Source organism: Lissotriton vulgaris, chromosome 4_1 (genome assembly GCF_964263255.1).
Source record: "Lissotriton vulgaris chromosome 4_1, aLisVul1.2, whole genome shotgun sequence".
Classification (NCBI taxonomy): Eukaryota; Metazoa; Chordata; class Amphibia; order Caudata; family Salamandridae; genus Lissotriton; species Lissotriton vulgaris.
This window is the reverse complement of record NC_141691.1, coordinates 90118161-90133213: the sequence shown is the minus strand read 5'-3', so window position 1 is coordinate 90133213 and position 15053 is coordinate 90118161. Positions and strand designations below refer to the sequence as shown.

At 46.4% G+C, this 15053-nt stretch overlaps 1 protein-coding gene across 1 annotated transcript in view; it reads left to right on the top strand.

The window, feature by feature from the left end:
- Positions 1 to 15053, top strand: part of YIPF6 (Yip1 domain family member 6) — a 126136-nt gene that overhangs the window by 93599 nt on the left and 17484 nt on the right. The window contains exon 6 of the mRNA XM_086918346.1: positions 13119 to 13276. Within this exon, the coding sequence (XP_086774472.1) occupies positions 13119 to 13276 (158 nt within the window). The remainder of the gene's footprint in view (positions 1 to 13118; positions 13277 to 15053) is intronic.

The following is a 15053-nucleotide window of genomic DNA, read 5'->3' as shown; positions in this document are numbered from 1 at the left end:
ACTTTTGTACTTTGTAACCTCATATATTTTGATTGCTCACTAATGTCACTTTTGATTCTGACTGCTACCTCATATACTCAGTCTGCTCACCATTGTCACTATCGTTACATGTAATTTGTTGTTTGCACTTGTTTTTTTGCTCCTGTTATCATTATTGTACACCCTCCTACGCCTACCTCTACCCAACATGGATCTCATCGGCAAACACACATATAAAATCATCTACCCACCATTACCCAACAAAAAAGCCGCTAAGCGCTTTAAACATAACTTCCTTAGGACCCACCCTGAAACCCCCTTTGTCGACACCTATTTCTCATCGGTGAATGGATCCATGAATATTGACATCATCTTCCACACCACACGAAGAGTCCAATGGAGAAAAGTGTTCTGCACCTTACTCACCGTCTCCTCTACCAGGAAATCCGCTCATGGCTCAACACTCTCCATCACACCATCTCAACTCTTCCCAGGAAGAACCACCATCACTATCTACAATAACGGGATTGTCCTAATTCAATCCACAGACAGGAACCTGGAACTACTAGACAACATGTTCCCCACCTTCAAACAGCACCTCTCCAATCCACGGACCCCAACTCACAGCATCCCCAGTCCTCTCATCCCTAACCGCACAGCCTCCAATCACAACCCAGCTAACATAGCTCAGCCCCAAAACGACACGCACCTCTCCGCTACCCCCAGCACCTTAATAACCCACCCACCTTCTGTAGCTACCCCACACTCCTTAATCACAGACATAGATCTCTCCCCCTCTACCCCCTGCACCTTAATCACCCACCGACCTATTGTAGCTTCCCCACACCTCTCAATCACAGACATAGACCTCTCCCCCATATACACCAGCCGCACCCCATCACAGCTGAGGAACATCTCACAGCTCTCCCCTCCCCAGTCCGCGGTAATCAGTCACCCTCCTGATCATACTTCCCATTGCATACCACCCGTTCATATCCCCCAAATTTCCACATGCACTAGCGAAGATCACCCCCCTTTGCGCACTCCCGTTATCCCACCCTCCTCACCCCCCACCACACAACCTCTGCGAACGTCGCAGATGCTGCTGTAATCGATCACCCATCCGATCTCACTTCCCCACACCCCTCATGCATTGGCGATTATCATCCCCTTGCACACATCACCAATACCCCCACCCTCCTTATTCCCCACCCCACTCCTCACACAAGTCGCGCAGAACCCACCTCCACCACCTTGAGCATACCTCCCGCGTCCCGCGACATGACCAACCCTCACCCTCTCTCCCCCCCACTCTCACTCCCCACTACCCCACCCCATCGGCCAGACTCACGGAACACACCACCTCCCTCAACATAACCCCTTATCCTTTATCCCCTCCCATTCTTAGCCCTCACCCCCCTATTGTCACTCCTTCCCTCTCCAGTCTACATTCATCCCTCAACTCACCCACACCGCCTACCACAAGCCCCATCACTCACGCTATCAACCGCCCCCTGTCCTCATCCCCGACCCCGGTTCACAAACTCTCTCATCCTTCGAACACTACCCCACCTACTCGGACCGCAGAGCCCTGCTCCATCGCGCGCACATCCCGTCACATTCGATCCAGTTCCCACCCCATTACCCGACTCAAACACTCACCCACTGCTCTCACTTCCAATTCCATCCCCAATCCAACACTGGACATGATCATCTCCACCCTCCTACAAGTCAAGGAAGAGCTCCACAACATCAAAGAACTTCTTCTCACACACCCCAGGCACCCACTACCCTACACTTCCCCGCCCAACAAGGACTCCATTCGCCCCTCAAACCGTTCCACCCTGCTCTCCCCGCGCTGGCCCTCTATCCCTGATCACAAGGCCACCGGCCGTCCCCGTCGCACCCTAAACACCCTTTCGGGCCGAGACTTACACAATCTACTCTGCTCCTATGGCCCAGGTCCCACAAAACGCTCACCCACAACACACCTCCCCATACCCACGATTCTCACAAATCCCCTCAGGCCACCCACACTGAGCGACAGAAGTTCTGTCCCTTGTAATCTCAAAAATATCCCCCTCTCCTTAGAACATTCTCCCACCCTCCTCACCCATAGACTAAAGTGTATCCTGCTCAACTGCAGATCGGCCCGGAGACACTCCTCTGGCATCGCGGAGCTCATCTTATCAAGTGGCATTGATCTAGCCATTCTGACTGAAACGTGGTTAACTGAAACATCCACACCTATAATGGACATACTAGTCCCCCCCAACTATCGCATTATTAGACTCGACAGGAATGGCAAGACGGGCGGGGGAATCGCATGCATCTACAGGAGCAAGCTAGCTGTCACTGAAGGCCCCTCCCCCTCCCTCTCCGCCTGCGAACTCATCTGCCTTGAGATTACTAGTGAGGGCAAACCTGTGTGCTCCCTTCATGTTATTTACCACCCACCCGGTGACAACTTCATCTTCTCCCAACAACTAATGGACACGATATCCACCAACGCCGGTCGACAGCTCAATCAAATTTACCTGGGAGACTTCAACCTCCACTGGAATGACCAGAAAGACACTGTGGTGAAGAGCCTTAAGACTTTCCTCGACGCGCTTGACCTCACCCAAATCTGCAACGGTCCGACACATGAAAAAGGCTCTATCATTGACCTTATCATCGCCAAAGAAGACTCTACCCAACTAGTCGCAATCGAACCATGTGACTGGTCAGACCACCACATCATCACCTTCTTCATCAACAAAAAAGTCAAACTTAACCCGGCGCAACCTGCCAAAACCAAGATTTGGAAGAGGGACCTGAAGAACCTTAACCCAAAGTCCTTGCCTGCCCACACAGGCAGTCTCCTTCTTCCCCCGACGGACGTCTCTGATGTGCATTCATTGACCAACCTCTACCTAGACTCCATGTCTACAATAATCAATGAAGCCGCACCCTTGCAATTGAAGAGAGTCTCCACCAAGAACTCGAACCCATGGTACGATGGCAGACTCAATGAAGACAGACGTGTGATGCGCTTAGCTGAGCGCGCGTGGAGATCGGACCCCTCAGCACTGAACCTTAGAACGCTTAAGAGTAAGAGAAACGCTTACTTCAGAAAAATCAAACGCTCGAAATCAATATTCTTTAGCCAACAGCTGGATCAAGCTAAAAACCGACCCAAAAAACTGTTCGAGTTAGTCAAAACCCAAACCAAAACGCAACCTCCACAACCCAACAACTTAACAAAGGCTATCCCAAGTTGCGAAGACTTCTCTGCTTTCTTCAAGCAAAAGAACGACACTATAAGAAGCGATCTCATCAAGGATGTAAGTCGATTCGCCGGCTCCATATGCATAACTAACACTCATGCTAAAAACAACGCTTCATGGACGTCCTTCGACACCTATTCCGAAGAATCAATCCACAAGCTGCTGGTCACCTTGAAACCCGCCAATCATCACACAGATCCCCTACCTGCCAATGCTGTTAAAGTCCTCACCCCCCTGTTCCTCCCACTCTGGACTAAAATCATCAACTGTTCCCTGCAACAAGGGCTCATCCCAGATTCCCTCAAGATTGGGCAAGTCACGCCTATACTCAAGAAACCCACAGCTGACCCGGCCGACCTAAACAACTATCGTCCTATCACCAATATCACCACTCTAGCAAAACTGTTAGAAAAATGCGTACAACTCCAACTGACAAAACACATTGAGCAGTTTGACCTCCTCAACTCTCACCAATCCGGATTCAGAGCAAAGCATAGCATGGAAACGGCCATGACACACATAATAGATGATGCCCTCCAAATCCTTGATCACAATGAGTCTTGCCTCCTCATCCTTCTTGACCTCTCTTCAGCATTTGATACGGTCAAACACGAGAATCTACTGGAGCTCCTAAATACCAGAATGGGCATATCCGGGACGGTTCTCAAATGGTTCACGTCCTTTCTGCACAACCGTTCTCAGAGGTTCAAGATCAACAACGCTCTGTCCTCGCCTGTGCCAGTAACACTGGGCGTTCCGCAAGGTTCCTCCCTATCCCCCACATTGTTCAACCTCGTCATGGAACCACTCACCACCTTGCTTCAATCCTCTAAGGTACATTTCCATATGTACGCCGATGACACTCAGCTCTACCTCAAGCTTCAATCCCCTGAAGACATCAAACTGTTGAATGCCACACTAAGAAACACCCAAGCTTGGCTGGCCGACAATCACCTCAAACTAAATGCTCTGAAAACTGAGTTCCTTCTGATCTCTCCTCCTGCGAAAAAGGCCATCACCCAAACCTGGCTCAATCATCTAACCGCACTCAATGTCCAACCCACCATCGTGGACTCAGCGAAATCCCTTGGCATCACACTGGACTGCAATCTCGACATGCAGCAGCATATTAGCATAGCAACTAAAGGAGCCAACTTCCAAATCAACACGCTGAGAAAACTCAAACCCTTCCTACCACCCAAGGACTTTCAAACTGTGGTACAAGCCTTAGTCATTCCTCGCATAGACTACGGAATTGTGGCTCTCAGCGGGCTCCCCCTGACAACAACGGCTCCCCTAAGAGCCTCCCTGAACGCGGCCGCGAGACTCATCACCGGCTCAAGAAAACACTCGCATATATCCCCTGACTTAAAAGCCCTGAACTGGCTGCCTATTGAAGCCAGAATTCAGTTGAAAATTGCCTGTATGACACACTCGGCCGTACACCACAAGGCACCCAACTACCTCTCTCATAAGCTGACCATATCAGGAGGCTCAAGATCCAACAGAAGCACAAACACTCTCCTCCTGAAACCACGGAGATTCCGGAAGGAAAAAACATACAAACGCTCCTTCTCTGGAATGGCACCTAGGATCTGGAATGCACTCCCGCCAGAAACCAGGCTTATCCCGTCCACTATACTCTTCAAGAAAGAGGTGAAGGCCATCCTTATGGCTAAATACACCTGAACACTATTGATACTGGAACAATGACAGAATTTGGCTCCCTCATTATCGGCTGTCTGAATACTTACCTTTGTACACTAGGACTTGAGTGCCTCAATAACCTGTAATGCACCCACTACTGACTACTGCTCTGCCTTCAACATTGTGTTTATTCACCCTCTGGGGTGCTATAATCTTATCCGTTTAGACATTGTACTCTTTCCATATTATTGTTTCTTGATTGTTATTACTCTGTATACTCTTGTATGATTGATACCCTATTTTTGCAACTCACTGTCTACGGAATCTCATATTGATTTAAGAGTCTTGTTTATCCTACCTACTGTTTCTGTAAAGCGCTCTGATATCTGCAAAGATCTTGTTCGCGCTATATAAAACTTTAAATAAATAAATAAATAAAGGTTTGTGAAACTCTCTTGTAGGTAATGTTCTCTTAGAAATGTGCTGAATGGCTTAAATGGTAGGTCGTGCACTGCTTATTTTGTTTGTGTTCTTGCTTTTTACCGTGCTCCTTAGGAACCACTCCCCGCCAGGAGTGTGATACTGATACATACATTTGTTGCCGTCCTATAGATGATAGGGCAGTCTCCTCGGGCACTGGTTATTTGCTGTTAACAAACAGCTTAACTTTAGCTGGGAATGAGTTTACTCCACTCGTAATGATATCCAGCACATATAATCAAACAAGCAACACAAAGATGCACCAACAAAACCAGAGAAGAGCTGCTAACATCAATACCAAGACAGAAAGAGAATCTCATAACATGTGTTAGTAAATATTCAAATATGAGTGGCAAGTTCAAATCTATTATAAAGAAACATTAGACAATGCTTACATTGGAACCAGATTTCAAAGAGACATTTGTGAAGGAACCAATGTTCGCGTATACCAGGGCCAAAAACTTGGGAGAACTAATAAAACAACCAAAAGATGACACACCCAAAACAACATATAAAGGCACCATACCGTGTGCAAACTGCAACAACTGCAACAATATCATTAGAGGTAATGAGATTACACACCCCATGAAAGGAAACAAAATTACGTTGAAGGTAAATGCAACTTGTGACACCACCAATGTCATCTATATGCTTAAATGCCCATGTGGCAAAATATACGTGGGACAAACAGAAAGGAAGTTCAAAATAAGACTGAATGAACATAAAAGCAACATTCGAACGAAGATGTTGAAATCTACCATTACAACCCACTTTTTGGAGGCGCAACATCAAGTCAGCCAACTGAGAACATGCATCTTGGAGGTAGTACCTAAGAGGGAAGGAATGGACAATAGGAAAAACCTCCTTAAAAGAGAGAATTACTGGATATACCACTTAAGATCTTTGAAACCGTATGGGTTAAATGAAAGAGTGGAATTTAATTGTTATTTATGATCATAATATTGTTCCAATAGCACACATAATATGAAATGTAACCTATCAGTGGTATTAGGATCTTATAATGCTAGCTGTTACCCCACACTAGTCACTGTCTAATAGCCAACACCACTTTAACAATATGTTAGATTGACAGAGCAAAGAACAGCAATTATTGCACTCCTTTCGATTCGTTGGACTGAATCAAAATATTCACTAGCGTACCGCAACATCAATAAGTAGAGGCTTAATAACATAAGCGGGGAGCGGCCTGCGGGAACAATAAAGTTTTTGCAATAGGTAACAGTCCCTTTAAGAAGCTATAAACATAGCGCTCATGCGTAAACACAATATCGTGAGAACGAACGCCGAGCGGTTACCTGAGCGAGGCAATAGAAACGCAATATGCAGCTATAAAGGTAAGCGTGAATAACAGCAGCTTAAAACTTAAGTTTAATTAAACACGAGCCAAAACAGGTTGTATTGAGAGGTTTGCCTCTCGCAGAAAGCAGCATGAATAGTAGTCTCGGGAGCGTTACCACAACACCTAGAAGTAGAGGCTCAATAACATAAGCGGGGAGCGACCTGCGGAAACAATAAAGTTTTTGAAATAGGTAACAGTCCCTTTAAGAAGCTAAGTGAAGCGCGCATGCGTAAACACACAATCGTGAGAACGAACGCCGAGCGGTTACCTGAGCGAGGCGATAGAAACGCAATATGCAGCTATAAAGGTAAGTGCGAATAACAGCAGCTTAAAACTTAGGTTTAAATAAATACGAGCCAAAACAGGTTGTATTGCGAGGTTTGCCTCTTGCAGAAAGCGGCATGAATAGTAGTCGCGGGAGCGTTAAGGCTTATCGAGAGGCGAGCACATACTGTGTACAAAAACAACATAGTCGTTAGTCGCTAGGGGTTAAGAGTGGAGAATTGGTAACAGGGGATACTAGTAAATCATAAAAACAAGTATTAAGCGCACAGTGTTAATTAATTGTATCACAATATATCCATGTATATGTGGAGAAACAGGAGTATGAACCCATCAACCTATTGGGATTGGGGTCTAAGGAAGTGTATACAAAACAATATCCCAAATGGTATTATTAAACACGTTAGTAAACAATACTTGGTAAGGATATCTATACAGTATTATCCTGAAAAGATCAAGGAGTCAGTTATTTTGTTCATGGTAGTGCTAAAAAGCATCATTTTATATTTATAATTCAAAGAAAAGGGGGACAGATAAATACAAATGGTTACAGCACTATGTGAACAAATAAACAAATAGCAAATATCAGCCCAAAAGGTAGTACAAGGTGCACAAGTGCAGTGGGTTGTGACACTACGGCAGCGCAAGTGACAGAGAATACAGCGTGAACGGCGCAAGGTGCAAATATATATAGTGAAGGTACACAATGGTTTCCGGTTCAATAATGGTGTCTTAGTTCAGTATTTGTAAGGAGAACCACTGTGGAGGGGCGCCTGGAGTCTGGCTGTTTGGTCGACGGCGTTTCGATCCGTGTAAATGAGGATCATCTTCAGGACATGGTGGGCTGGGTACAGTGCTGTGTGGGAGGGAAGGGAGACAAGGGTAAGGGGAAGTCAAGCAACTGGATTGAGGTCATGGGAAAGGGGGGTTGGAGGTGCTTACCATGGATCAGTAATTATCGGACCAGTATGGGAGGATTCAATTGGAGTCAAGTCTGTGGTGGTCCTGATCCGGGTGGCACGTGGAGAACTGAACATATATATGTATATATATCAGGCATGAATTACGATTTAAAGGGAGTAGGTCTGTGTAGGGCGGGCATGAGCACTACTCACCAGCAGATTCCTGGGGTAGCGAGTAGTCCAGGAAGGGCAAGGGCCGTCAGGTGGCGTAGGAACGTCCACTTCGGCGGCAAGGAGATCGGTTATCTGGTGAGATGAAGGGAGGGAAGGGGTTGGAGCAACGATCTCGGGGCTTAGATTTAAAAAACACAAATGAAACGCGCTGAGAGAACCTCAGCGTCTTACCTTCAAGCTGTCATATGAATCACACGGTGAAGGGATGAATCTATGGGGACAGAGAGCCTGGATCAGAAAAGCGCCTATAGGTAACAAGTAGGAATCGCAAAGTACGGAGGGGCCGCCGTGGCGTCTTACCGTCTTCAATTCGGGCAGTGAGTTGAATCGAGTGGCAGCGCTCAGTCGCTATGGTGACCGGCTGCTTACTTGTGGTATACATATCGGGATTCGATCCGGCAAGCGGGAACGCCCACCGGTGTTAGGGAGGCTTGGATAGGGCCCCGGTAAGGGATGACGCACAGCGTCATTGGTAACCGGGACGCTGATCTGAACAACCCACGTGAGTGTGTGGGAGTGTCATCAGAGTTCCCAGTCGGCCAGAGTGTCCGATTGCTGGAAAGGGATGAGCAAGCGGTGGACAGCGGTATGAGCAAGAGGTAGCGTTAGGCGAATTGCTGGGGGAGATGTCCGACTAGAAGAAAGGCCCATTTTTGGAGGCGTGTAACAACGTTGTAATACAGCCATATTTGTAGTGTTGTTAAAGTGACAGCGTGTATATGTGCCCAGGTCCTAGATGTGTAAGATGGCCTGGAATCAACATTCATGTAATAGACCTTGATAATTATGTACAAATGTCGACATTCACGTTTACATTACATCGTAAAAAGTTACAGTAAGAGACAACATGAAGGAGTGGCTAATCACCGAGGTAAAGGTTGTACAGATGTTATTCAAAATTGTACATTCATGCAATAATGGTCAGAGTGATTGCCTAATGAGTGGGTTACTAAGGCAAGTAAGCTGCTTGTCAGTAGCACAGGGAAGAGTGGGTTGGAGAGAAGGCATGCAGCAAAGAGGGGGTTCATATCAGAATGGTGCTGTTCCATTCGTCAATAGTGTTCATCCCCTGGTTCACTGAGTCACAGAGAGTGATCCATTTGCTTTCACTTTTATTCAACAGTGCGTGAATGTTGCCACCTCTGGTTGGTAAAGCGATCTGTTCAATGACCTGCCATTTCAAGTCCGTGTCTTTGTTATTGAATAGCAGAAAATGCAGGACCATGGGTGATGTAGTCACTTCACAGTTGATGCGGCTCTTGTGCTGTATGATCCTGTTTTTGATCATTTGTGTGGTCTGGCCGATGTACAAGAGGCCACACGGGCATTCAATTGCGTAAATTACGTTAGATGATCTGCAATTGGTGTGACTCTTAAGGGTCTGTACCTTTCCTTTGTATTGGAATTTCTTGGTGTTCAGTTTAAGTTCGCATACAGAGCAGTTTTGGCATTTGTAATGTCCGAGGACCGGGGGCAGTCCCCATGCTGCAGTGATGCTGTTTTGTTCAGGTTTTTTCTCAGGCCAGGTGATGGCTCGTACTAGATGTGTAGAGAGATTGTCACCCCTTTGGTAAGAGAACAGAGGCTCATCCTTGAAGGGGGCGAATGGGCGTAAGATGGACCAGTTTCTTTTGATTATTCTGGCTACCTCGTTGCTGTTAAGGGAGAATTTTGACACGAAGGCGATTCTCTTCAGAAGTTGTTTGGTCTGAGGCGCGAGAAGGTGTTCTCTGTGGCAGTACCATGCTCTCTTGCGTGCCCGAGTGATTAGTTTTTTTGGATATCCGCGTGTGAGGAGCTTCTGGGTCAGGACATCTGCTTCCCTGAAATAGTCATGGCGCCATTTGCAGTTGCGCCTGAGTCGTAGAAACTGCCCATAGGGCTGACCATCCCGGAGTCCTCTCGGATGGTAGCTGGTGTACTGCAGCAAGGTGTTTCTTTCAGTGGTTTTTCGGAAAAGACGGGTTCCCAGTTTGCCTTCTTCGGCATGGATGGTCACGTCTAGGAAGGGTAGGTCATTGGTTTTGCACTCACTGGTGAAACGTAGGTGATCTTGGGATTGATTTAGCCAGTCCATGAAGGTTCGTAGGTGTTCTCTTGTGCCTGTCCAGAGCAACAGAATATCGTCGATGTAGCGACGCCAAAGACAAATATTACTGTAGAAAGGGTTAGTGGGCTGGAGGAAAATCATTTTTTCGAGATGGTGCACGTATAGTATGGCAAAATTGGGGGCAAAGCAAGCGCCCATTGAGACTCCTTTGATCTGTAAATAAAAAGTATCTTTGTATAAGAAGTAGTTGTTTTGGAGGGCGATACGGAGTAAGTTCATGATGAATTGTGTAGGAATTCTAGTGGGCAATGATCTGGTGTGAAGCAGGGTTTCAATGACACATAAGCCTTCTTGGTGAGGGATATTAGTGTACAACGATTCGATATCCAATCCTACCATCAAATCACGTTCTTCGTCGTAGTCTAGATCATCGATAATGTTAATCAGATGCGTGGTGTCTCTGATGAAGGTATCTGTTAGTGGCACGAATTCCTTCAGGATCGCATCTAGATATTTACCTAGTGGTTCTAGAATAGATCCACAGCCGGATACGATCGGTCTACCCGGGGGATTGTTCAGGTCCTTGTGGATTTTGGGAAGGACGTATATGACCGGGGTTCTTGGGTATTGGTTGTTAAGAAAAAGAAATTCCTTTTGGGTCAGAATATCCATCATTTTGGCTTCTTCAGTGAGTTCTCTGATTTTTTCTTTAATTTCAGGTAGAGAAAGAACCCCTAGGTAAATATCTAGATGCGATCCTGAAGGAATTGCATGAATGTACAATTTTGAATAACATCTGTACAACCTTTACCTCGGTGATTAGCCACTCCTTTATGTTGTCTCTTACTGTAACTTTTTACGATGTAATGTAAACGTGAATGTCGACATTTGTACATAATTATCAAGGTCTATTACATGAATGTTGATTCCAGGCCATCTTACACATCTAGGACCTGGGCACATATACACGCTGTCACTTTATGAAGCTGGCCTTCATTATTAACAACGCTACAAATATGGCTGTATTACAACGTTGTTACACGCCTCCAAAAATGGGCCTTTCTTCTAGTCGGACATCTCCCCCAGCAATTCGCCTAACGCTACCTCTTACTCATACCGCTGTCCACCCCTTGCTCATCCCTTTCCAGCAATCGGACACTCTGGCCGACTGGGAACTCTGATGACACTCCCACACACTCATGTGGGTTGTTCAGATCAGCATCCCGGTTACCAATGACGCCGTGCGTCATCCCTTACCGGGGCCGTATCCAAGCCTCCCTAACACCGGTGGGCGTTCCCGCTTGCTGGATCCAATCCCGATATGTATACCACAAGTAAGCAGCCGGTCACCATAGCGACTGAGCGCTGCCACTCGATTCAACTCACTGCCCGAACTGAAGACTGTAAGACGCCACAGCGGCCCCTCCGTACTTTGCGATTCCTACTTGTTACCTATAGGCGCTTTTCTGATCCAGGCTCTCTGTCCCCATAGATTCATCCCTTCACCGTGTGATTCATATGACAGCTTGAAGGTAAGATGCTGAGGTTCTCTCAGCGCGTTTCATTTGTGTTTTTTAAATCTAAGCCCCGAGATCGTTGCTCCAACCCCTTCCCTCCCTTCATCTCACCAGATAACTGATCTCCTTGCCGCCGAAGTGGACGTTCCTACGCCACCTGACGGCCCTTGCAGTTCCTGGACTACTCGCTACCCCAGGAATCTGCTGGTGAGTAGTGCTCATGCCCGCCCTACACAGACCTACTCCCTTTAAATCGTAATTCATGCCTGATATATATACATATATATGTTCAGTTCTCCACGTGCCACCCGGATCAGGATCACCACAGACTTGACTCCAATTGAATCCTCCCATACTGGTCCGATAATTACTGATCCATGGTAAGCACCTCCAACCCCCCTTTCCCATGACCTCAATCCAGTTGCTTGACTTCCCCTTACCCTTGTCTCCCTTCCCTCCCACACAGCACTGTACCCAGCCCACCATGTCCTGAAGATGATCCTCATTTACACGGATCGAAACGCCGTCGACCAAACAGCCAGACTCCAGACGCCCCTCCACAGTGGTTCTCCTTACAAATACTGAACTAAGACACCATTATTGAACCGGAAACCATTGTGTACCTTCACTATATATATTTGCACCTTGCACCTTGCGTCGTTCACGCTGTATTCTCTGTCACTTGCGCTGCCGTAGTGTCACAACCCACTGCACTTGTGCACCTTGTACTACCTTTTGGGCTGATATTTGCTATTTGTTTATTTGTTCACACAGTGCTGTAACCATTTGTATTTATCTGTCCCCCTTTTCTTTGAATTATAAATATAAAATGATGCTTTTTAGCACTACCATGAACAAAATAACTGACTCCTTGATCTTTTCAGGATAATACTGTATAGATATCCTTACCAAGTATTGTTTACTAAGGTGTTTAATAATACCATTTGGGATATTGTTTTGTATACACAATATATCCATGGGCACCACGGGATATTAAGGGATGTTTACATTTTATTTTTCATAGAGATTATCCCTGATGAAGGCGAATACGCCGAAATGCATCGGAATGGAATGGAAGTTTTCAAATAAGGATAATGCTCATGTATAAAGTGAAAAGGAAATAAGAGAAAAAAAGGATGTGATTGAAACATCGTCAAGATGAATAATAAAAATTAAGATTGAATCAACATTACAACGAGTGGAGTAAACTCATTCACAGCTAAAGTTAAGCTGTTTGTTAACAGCAAATAACCAGTGCCTGAGGAGACTGCCCTATCATCTATAGGATGGCAACACATTTTTATATTTCTTAGAAATGTGAGCAGTGAGATTTCTTTTATTGAAATATAGTGATTTCTTGATTGAATTTTGGTTTGAGTGAATATTTTTCTTCTCCAGCTCTTTCTTTCAGAGCCTGTGCGTCTTGGGGTACTGCATCCTGCCTCTGACAGTGGCTATGCTGGTCTGCAGGCTAGTTCTTCTGGGTGGCCTTACCATGGCTACTTTCATCGTGCGACTTGTGATTGTCATCTGTATGTTTGCTTGGTCTACAGTGGGTAAGCATAACCAATAATATTGAGCATAGTTTCTGCCACTACAAAACAGAATAATTACGTAATAGCAACTTGTTTTTTAAATTAAAAGCACTCCAGCAGTTTTTAAGCAGCACACATAACAAGTGTTAAGGGTATTCACTTCACTGACTTAGAAACAATGAAAGGTTGAGTTGGCCATGGAGGAATCATAGCAGTTGTGACTCACAAATGTTTAACTCACTGTGGTATTCTTCTGCCTGAAGATTTTACCTTTGAGAGATAGTACTGTCCTGACTGTGTTCATCAGTGGCCTTTGAGCCTTAAAAGGATTTCTTGGTAAAATCTTCTCTGTGTAGCGTGAGCCCTGCTGATTAATCTTTTCTTGTGTGCATTTTCATCAATTTGGTGCCTTGTCCTTCCTTGAATGACGCCAGATGTATGCCCCAGAGAGCCTTAGATGAGGTCAGTATTTTCAGATGTTTTCTGTCATTGGGTCTGGAAGCATAGCCCAAGGCTCTGGAGCTGGCGAGGGAAAGAAGGCATATTTTTTGTCGAAAGATCCAAGATGCAATCCAAGATAGCCTCCACCCCTACCTTGAATCCAGATCCCTCACTAGCAGACATCCAAATCCGAGATTGGATAGAATCGTTCCTGGACGCGGTTCTCCCTGTCAAACAGCTCCATAGTAAGAGGAGTTCGTATAAATCCCCCTGTTTCACTTCGGAACTACGAGATCTCCGAAAAAAATGCAAAAAACTGGAACGTCTCTGGAGAATAGATTGGAACCCAAACAACAAAGAAATCTATAAATCGGCCATGAAGCAATATAAAACTCTTATCAAAAATACACAAGCTTCCTATTACGAAGGGAAAATCCTGGCTGCCTCCAACTCCTCCAGGGAGACCTACCGCATAGTAAAAACTCTCATGAAAGTCCCTGAACTGCAACCGGCCGCTGATCCCACCGGTGCCAGATGTACCCAACTCGCTGAGTTCTTCTCAGCCAAAATCCTCAAAATCATAATGACTTTCCCCAATACCTATCCCCCTACCGACCTCCCAGCTGGACCCATCGACCCAGACGCACCAGTCCTGAAAGCCTTCCTCCCCGTCTCCACCGAGAGGTTGTTGGACACTCTCAATCGTGTGAAGAGTGGCTCCCCGGATGACCCAGCCCCCATGAGTAAACTCAAACTAGTAGCCCCCACTATATCCCCCCTTCTCACAAGGCTGATAAATGCCTCTCTCTCCAACGGGATAGTCCCCGACAACTGGAAAAGTGCGATAGTTCGGGCACTCATAAAGAAACCTAGATCCCTTGGACCCTTCAAACTTCAGACCCATCTCCCTCCTCCCAGGCATCAGCAAAGTGGCAGAGAGAATTGTAAATGAACAGCTCTCAACATTCCTAGAGAATAACAACCTCCTTCGCCACTCGCAGACAGGGTTCAGACGTGGACAGGGGACTGACACCGCCCATACTGGCCGTAACAGAGGAGACAAGGTCCATCCTGGACGCAGGAGGATCAGTGGCAGTGATCCTCCTGGACCTGAGTGCCGCCTTCGACACAGTGGCCCACACCATCCTCCTCCACCACCTCCGAAAAACGGGCATCTTGGGGACCGCCCTGGCATGGCTAAAATCATTCTTGGAACACAGGACCTTCCAAGTGGCCGACAGCCACGGTCACTCTAAATCTCTCCCCCTGAACTGTGGAGTCCCTCAGGGCTGCTCCCTGAGCCCCACACTTTTTTAATGTTTACATGGCCCCCTTGGACGACATCGCCTCACCATTC